This window comes from Chiloscyllium plagiosum, chromosome 24 (genome assembly GCF_004010195.1).
Source record: "Chiloscyllium plagiosum isolate BGI_BamShark_2017 chromosome 24, ASM401019v2, whole genome shotgun sequence".
Classification (NCBI taxonomy): domain Eukaryota; kingdom Metazoa; phylum Chordata; class Chondrichthyes; order Orectolobiformes; family Hemiscylliidae; genus Chiloscyllium; species Chiloscyllium plagiosum.
In genome coordinates this window covers 54,690,902-54,699,090 of record NC_057733.1, presented here as the reverse complement: position 1 = coordinate 54,699,090, position 8,189 = coordinate 54,690,902, and the positions used below count along the sequence as shown (strand labels likewise).

At 43.5% G+C, this 8,189-nt stretch overlaps 2 protein-coding genes across 5 annotated transcripts in view; one reads left to right on the top strand and one right to left on the bottom strand.

The window, feature by feature from the left end:
* luc7l3 (LUC7-like 3 pre-mRNA splicing factor) overlaps positions 1-4,408 on the bottom strand; it is a 23,663-nt gene extending 19,255 nt beyond the window's left edge. For 3 of the 4 annotated variants that reach the window (XR_006315285.1, XM_043715188.1, XM_043715190.1), the window contains exons 1-2: positions 4,249-4,407; positions 1,972-2,038 (exon numbers count right to left, since the gene is read on the bottom strand). Coding sequence is in view for 2 of the 4 variants with exons in the window: in XM_043715188.1 (XP_043571123.1) it covers positions 1,972-2,038; positions 4,249-4,347 (166 nt within the window). In the remaining 2 variants the exon portion in view is untranslated. Of the gene's footprint in view, positions 1-1,971; positions 2,039-4,248 lie in introns of all 4 variants that reach the window. The other variant, XR_006315284.1, reaches the window with a different exon arrangement.
* Positions 4,370-8,189, top strand: part of ankrd40 (ankyrin repeat domain 40) — a 21,058-nt gene continuing 17,238 nt past the window's right edge. Inside the window, exon 1 of the mRNA XM_043715237.1 lies at positions 4,370-4,464. Within this exon, the coding sequence (XP_043571172.1) occupies positions 4,370-4,464 (95 nt within the window). The remainder of the gene's footprint in view (positions 4,465-8,189) is intronic.

Sequence of the window (8,189 nt, the reverse complement as noted above, 5' to 3'; positions counted from 1 at the left end):
CTCCCTCCCCCCACTCCCGGGCCAGCCACGCTGGACACCAACAGTAAGACTGCTGCTGCCTTGGCGGTGGTGGGAGTGGAAGTCTGTCATTTGGAGACGGTGCCTGGGCTCCCATCGATGCCCAGGACTATTCTCCATAGCATTTTAGTACGCCAAGTTTGTCTTTAATCATTGTAAACAAAAGGCATGATCAGTGTTGGAAACACCTCTTTGATGTAATGTTTCTATCGGGACCTTGGGATCTTCTTCGGATAATCTTATTCAGATAGCGGTTACTCTGTATTACCTCTCCATTGCTTAGCATTATGAGTTCAGTCCTGCAAAGCCCCCAGAATCTTTTGTCGCATTAAAGGTGCTATATAAATACATGTTTAAAAGACGAGACTCAGAAGCATAGAAGATAGAAGGAGTAGGTCATTCAACACCTAAAGCCTGCCCCATTTAATATGACCATGGCTGATCAAGCTCAAAATCCTAATCCCATCCTCTTTCCATAACCTTGCTCCCATCAGCCACAAGAGCTGTATCTTACTTCCTTGAAAACACTGTTTTGACCTCAACCACATTCTGTAGGAGTGAACTTTTACAGAAGCCAATAGGTAGCTGTAAAATGCTGCTAGAGAAGCAGATACAATAGCAATATTTAACATGCATTCAGTCAGACATGAAAAGGCAGGGAACACGGGGGATAGACCACATGCAGGGATTAATTTAGAACGGCATCGTGGTCGGTGCAGACACGTGGAGCTGAAAGGTCTGCTCCTCGGCTGCACTGTTCTATGTTCTAATTCAAAAGGCTCACCGCTTGGTGAAACATTTCTCAATTCAGACTTAAAAAAGGTTTACCTCATAACAATGATCCCTCATTCTAAACTCCCGCCACCAGCAGCAACATCCTTCCTGCACCCACACTGAATAGACCTGTTAGAATTTTATAGGTTTCTAGGAGATCCATCCTCACTAGGATTATTCTAAACTCCAGTGAGTGTAACCCTAACTTAATTAATCTTTCCTCATACATGAGTCATTTCATCCCAGGAATCAGGTTTTAATACCTTCGCTGCACTCCTTCATTTGTAAGAACATCCTTTCTCAGATAAGGTGACCAAAATGGCACACAATATTCTAGGTGTGGCCTCATCAATACCCTGTTTAATTGCATTAAGACATCCTTCTCCTCTACTGGAACCCTCTCACCATTAAGGCCTTCTTCACTGTCTCCTGTACCTGCACCCCTACTTTCAGTGAATAGTGCACAACAACATCCAGGTCTCATCGAGCATTCCTCTCAACATACAGCCAAATATAGAGGAATCTCGATTATCCAAATACCAATTATCCAAAAATCAGATTATTCGAAGGAGATCGAGGGCCCGACAGAAACATTTCAAAGTAGTGTGTCCAACACTGATCACAGTGATTAAAGGTGTGGCCGAGAACAGTCCTGGACTGATGGGAACGCAGGCACTGTCTCTAAACGACTGACCTTAAAATTAAGATGTTGCTCATGTACATCAATAAGCATAGGGTCATCGGTGAACAGAACTTGGGGAAGTATTATAACCAGATACTGTTTAATTTCTTCCTGTTGTCCTTTCCTTTGGAGATGTTGATTCTGACCGGGGACAGTTCATTCATCAGCTCCTTTCACTCTCTGGAGTATACATCCATAGCCACCAACAATTCCTCACCATCTCTCAAACAGGTTGTGGCAGGCAATTCCACTGAGGGGCATCACTGCTATTCCTCTACCTCTACACATGCCAGTCAGGAGTTTTAGTCACTGCGCAGAAACCCTAGAGAGCTGCCCTTGCTTTAATTATCAGTGTATGTAGGTCACCATGGCAGCCTCCACTAACTGCTCAACAGGCTCGAGTGACTAGCCAGTTACACCAGATCATGTCCTCAGTGATAACTAAACTATTGAACAACTGGATTATCATGAAACAGTTTTATATGAAGCATTCTTACCCAGGTCAGAGCGTGTGTTCGTAAATAACTCAGCTGGACAGAATCCACACAGGAAATATTTACATACCTGTTAAAGGCAAAATAGTAACAGTGGTCATTAGTTTCAGTAACAGATTCGCTTTCACAATATGCATCAATTCCACCCCAAACCAAACATACTCAATACCTCAGTCCCATTCCACACTACAGCAACCAGTACAGCTGAAGTTACACAGTAGCCTCAGTGTTACTAAGGAATCCAAGAACAAAGCAAAAGCATTATTTCAAGACAATCAACTCTATGTAATCCTGGATAATCACCACCAGTGCTCCAGACTACATTTTAGTTTCTCAAACAACTCCTGACAGATATTGCACTTATTTCAGAAAAAAAGGGGTGCACAAATGCATGTCCAAATTTCAGCCGTGGGAGTCACTGCACAGTACACAAGGAAATCTGATTGAGAATCAAAATCCAGACTTTGCAGACAGGACAGATGGATTCTTACTGACAGGTTCAGCACTCTTACACCGGAGACGGAAGCAAATTATCCAGGGTTTCTACTTCAATCACTAGAGTGGCCCTGGTGAAAGGAACACAGACAGCGTCCCACTGGTTAAAGAGCGGTCAGGCATTCATAAATTGACATTTGACAAAAAAAAACTGGAAGTGGGTTGTTGCACTACAAAAGTTCAAAACAAGGTAAAATAAAAGTGAGGAACTGTGAGAAACAGTTTGCAACCCATTTGAACATGGGCAGCATCAAGACAAAGTGAGCAGGCAGATAGTTTAATCAGTGATCTCAACTAAGTGTGAGGTAGAGGCAAGCACTCACAATCTTATTTGGAATTATCCATTGGTCGGAATTGTCACAGGGCTAATATTCTGAAATATCTGCCTTATCATCAAGAGTGTACCTTCAGCACAAACTGTAACAGATCCAGGTAGCTACTCACCAGAGTTTTACAGTGAGTTAGGAGAAGGGTAATAAATACTGGCTTTGCCGGCAACGTATACAATCCATGAACAAATAAAACAAAAACCCATAAAAGCATACAATCAATGGTGAACATTTTAAATTACTCACTAAGTTGGCAAGCAGCATGCTATGACAGGATATTCTACTGAAACAAACAGTTAAGCCACACCCAATTCCTAACTGCTGCCTCATCAAGATAAATGTCAATAGGGGTAGAACTGAAGGAAGAACAATCTACAAGTATATTGACAGGTTTTGCACGACCACACTAACAGTTAACCTAGGTCACAATTAAGACAACAGCATAAGAACAGAATATAGCAGCATTAAATATTTTATAACACAAAACTGTCACAAAAAGTGAAAACAAACTACATAACACTGACACTGTTGTGGGTCTTCATAATTTGCTACCATCTTTATTTTGAGATTGCAATTTACTATAATAATTTTAAACACTAAGAATCTTAAAAGTGAGTTTGGTTTATAAAAGCATAAGGTTTACAACACCATTCCCCACCCCAATGCACTGCTACAACTTGCCCTGTGATAAGGCCACAAAGGAAGCACTTTTCAACTGGATAGAAGATAATGAATCTGCAACCCCAAATTAGTTTTCAGGATCTTTACTAAAATCTCCAGGATTTTCACTGATGACATTAACATGGGGGGTGTGAAGAGAGAGACCAAAAGCAGCAGCTGATATTAAAAAAAAAGTCATAAATCTTCAGTATTCCCCACAGGATATTTTTTTCCTAACAAAAACTGAAGTTTATTTTTAATCCAGAGAGGCTAATTTTATGAATGAGTGTGCGCATTCTCAGGAAGTTTGTTTTCCTCAAATTCCCAATGAAACTAGTTAAGTACAACAAGACAAGTCTGAGATCCTTGGCTTAGAGACGAATTAACGAGCAACCGGAATCAACTTGATCACTTTTTGGTTAGGATTCTGCTCATTGGCAGCAGGTGACTTCCAGACACCAGACACTGTTCCACCTCCTGCTCAGTCTGTCCAGGGGGGGGACACACAGCGGTGACAGATTCAAACCCACCCGCAGCGAGACCCTCTCCCTCCCCGCCCTCACTCACACCCGGGGCCGGGGCACAGGGACACAGCTAGGCCCCAGGCCTCAGGCCTCCCCGGGAGAGGTTCCAGCACCCTCAGCCAGCGGGAACCCTCGCTTTGTTTCCCGGGTTCTCGCTGGCAGCTCCCGGCAAAGCCCTTTCTGCACGAACCGGGGCCCGAGGCCAGGCCGCAGGCTCCCGGCGCCAGTGAGATGTCACTCGGTTTCTGTCAGACCGGGCCCCGGGGACTCACACTCTCATCGTCCCACCGGACATTCTGGCGTTTCTCGTCCGGGGCCAGGTTACGGTCACGGCCCATCAACTCATCCAGAAGCTGCGCGTTCGACAACATCGTTCCCCCCCGCGCTCCCAAAATGGCGCCAGCCGCCTGCTCCCAGTCTGCACCGCGGCTCCCTCCCACACTGCAACGCACCGGAAATGACCCACGCCGCCAGGGTCACCTGGTTTGGTCAGGATACTCCCCATGTCAGGGTTACCAGAAATTACCCCTTTACCCTCTAATTATACCCTTTAACCTCTACACCTTTACCCTCAGATTATACCCTATATTACCTCGTTACCCTCATTATACCTTTCACCCTCTACTTACCCCTTTACACTCAAATTATATATTTCGCCCTCTAATTGCCCCTTTAGTCTCTCATTCCCCTTTCCTATCCAAATATCCTCTAATTGTCTCTTACACTCTGATTACACCTTTACCGTATAGTTACCTCCTTAACCATCTAATTGCCCCTATATTTGTACATTGCCTTCTAACTAACCCTTTGCCATCTAATTATTCCCTGATTGTCTCTACACTCTTAATTACCCCTTTTTCCTATAACTGCTGATTTACACTTTAATTACCTCCTCTATACTCAAATACATTACCCTTTACCTTATAATTACCCTTTACCTGAATTGCTCTGATAGCCTCTACTTAACCCATGTCCCTAATTACCTCCAACCTCCTTACTTTGCCCTTTAAGTATCCTTCCCCTCCAATTACTCCTTTATCCTCAGAAATTCCCCTCAGTAATAATTTTCTTTACCCTTAGTATTTATGACTGCCCTGTAATTACCCCTTTGCCCTCAATAAGTATCCCTCACCTTGTGAATTGACCCCTCACACTCCATAATTTACCACTTTATTAAGGTTAAAGGAGTAATTACTGAGGGTAATCTACCCCCTCTGCTTAATAATTTACCCTTTTATCCTAAATAAATTACCAATTTAACCTCAGCAATTTACCCCTTTACCCTCCATTATTACCAGAAGATTTAGGAGCAGTAGTAAGCCATTAAGCCCACCAAGCCTGGCCTGCAATTCAATAACATTGTGGCTGATCCCATAATCCGCAACTACTTTCCCCATCAACATTCATTCCTCTACTAGTTAAAAATATGTTTACTTCCACATTGAACATACTGAATGATCCAACCACAACAGCCCTCTGCAGTAAAGAATTCCACAGATTACACTCCCCTAAAACAGAAAAATATTCTTCTCATCTCTTTCTTAAAATGTGTGGCCCCTTACTCCCTCTAGTCCCTCAAGATTATTCCCTCTAGTCTTGGACTATCCCACAAGGGGGCGAAAGTGGGTGCTGGAGATTAGAGTCAAATTAGAGTGGTGCTGGAAAAGCACAACAGGTCAGGCAGCATCCAAGGAGCAGAAAAATCGATGTTTCGGGTAAAAGGCCTTCATCAGGAATGAGCTCATTCTTTTGCCCGAAACGTTGATGCTCCTGCTCCTCGGATGCTGCCTGACCTGCTGTCCTATCCCACAATGGGGGACTGCTCTAAGGAAGAGTCGGGGGACTGTTCTAAGGAAGAGTCACCGGACTGAAAATGTTAACTCTGATTTGTCTTCACAGATTTTGCAAGACTTATTGAGCTTTTCCAGCAATTTCTGCTTTTGTTCCACAAGGGGAAACATTTGTAGGTTGTGGATTTTGCTGTGCTGAAAATGGCCATTTTGTTTTCCAGCTTACTCACAAAACTGAGAATACAAATCAGAAGTATTTAATAGGCAGTGAAGACCTATAGAATGACACTGTAAAAACAAGTTCTTATTGTGTTGCAGCAGAGTCAAAACTACACTTTGCTTTAAAAAAAAGACTTGCTTTAAATGTATGGAAGACATTTCCATAGAAGCGTGTCTTCAAGATTTTTTATACTGAATGATGTATTTCTCACATTCAGTCTGGCTGTTAAGTGGACAAGAGAACTCCTTTGACCTAAGTAATTACCTCCTCAGCCTCTGTAATTTACCCTTTATCCTCAGTAATGTAACCCTTGTCCTCTGTAATTTACACTTTATCCACAGTAATTTATCGTATTATTCAGTAATCTATCCCCGCACACTCATTACTCCTGTGTTAAATCTAGTTCATTAATGTCCTTAATGGAAGGAAATCTGGCATCCTTTGGTCCCGAAGAAAGGTTACACCTAAAACATTGACGTCTCCACATCTTGATGCTGCCTGGCTTCCTGTGTTCTTCCAGCTTCCTGCCTGTCTATCTCAGATTCCAGCATCTGCAGTTTTTTTGTCTGATCCTTACCTGGTCTGGCCTACATGTGACTCCAGACCCACAGCTTTGTTAATGACTCTTAACTGCCCTCTGGGCAATTAGGGCTGAGCAATAAATGCCAGCCTAGCCAGAGATGCCCTCATTCCACAAATGGATATAAACAAAATGTACCCTTCCACCTCAATCTCTGAATCAAACCTGGTTGCAGCTCAGTTAGATTCAGATTCCCAAATCAAATCCTGGGCCCAGCCATAAACCTGGAAGCAGGTCTCATCTATTAATATTACCATTCTTAAAGGGAATGGAGGGAATGTTTACCAGCAACACTTCCATTTGTGTAGCCATGATGTGGAAGTGCCGGTGTTGGACTGGGGTGGACAAAGGGGCTGTGTTCCAAAAGCTTCTGTGATTTCAAATAAACCTGTTGACTATAACCTGGTGTTGTGTGACTTCTGATGATGTGGGAGTTTAGGGAGAGTTTACGGGTTACTGAGGATTATATCTGCAATAAATGCTATTGGTTGCGAATCCTATCAGATCGATTGGAGAGGCAGGTAGAGGCAATGAGGAATTTACAGGAGCAAGGGGATGTGATGGATGGCAGCTACACAAAGGGAGGTAAGTCTCAGAAAGAGTCACATAGATGGGTTAACTCCAGGAAAGGTAAGAGAGGTAGGCAAGTAGTGCAGGAGTCTTCTGTGGCTATCCACATTTCAAACAAGTATGCTGTTTTGGAAAAGGTAGTGGGTGATGGACACTCAGGGATACATACCATGAGCAGCCAAGTTTCTTTGGTATCGAGACTGGCTGTAGTGTAATGAGAGGTACGTCGAGTTCCAAGGGGACTCTCTAACCCGAGGTACAAACAGACGTTTCTGTGGCCAGCAGCGAAAAAGCAGAATGGTGTGTTGTTTCCCTGGTGCCAGGATCAAGGATGTTCTCGAGGGGGAGAGAGACCAGCAGGAGGTCATTGTACACATTGGAACCAACGACATAGGAAGGGAAAAAGTTGACATTCTGAAGGGAGATTAGAGAGAGTTAGGCAGGAATTTAAAAAGGAGTTACTCGAGTGTAATAATATCTGGATTACTCCCGGTGCTATGAGGTAGTGAGGGCAGGAATAGGAGGATAGAGCAGATTGAATCCATGGCTAAGATACTGGTGCTCGGGAGAAGGATTCACATTTTTGGATCATTGGAAGCTGTTTTGGGGTAGAAGTGACCTGTACAAGAAGAATGGATTGTATCTAAATTGGAAAGGGACTAATATACTGGCAGGGAAATTTGCTAGAGCTGCTCAGGAGGATTTAAACTAGTAAAATGGGTGGGTGGGACCCAGGGAGATAGTGAGGAAAGATTTCAATCTGAGACTGGTAAAGTTGGAAACAAAGGCAAGTCAAACAGTTAGGCCAGGCAGGGACAAAGCATAGAACAAGGTAGGACTGATAAATTAAACTGCATTTATTTCAATGCAAGGAGCCGAACAGGGAAGGCAGATGAACTCAGGGCATGGTTAGGAACTGGGACTGCGGTATCATAGCAATTACAGAAACGTGGCTCAGGGATGGACAGGACTGGCAGTTTAGTGTTCCAGGATACAAATGCTACAGGAAGGATAGAAAGGGAGGCAAGAGAGGAGGGTGAGTGGCATTTTTGA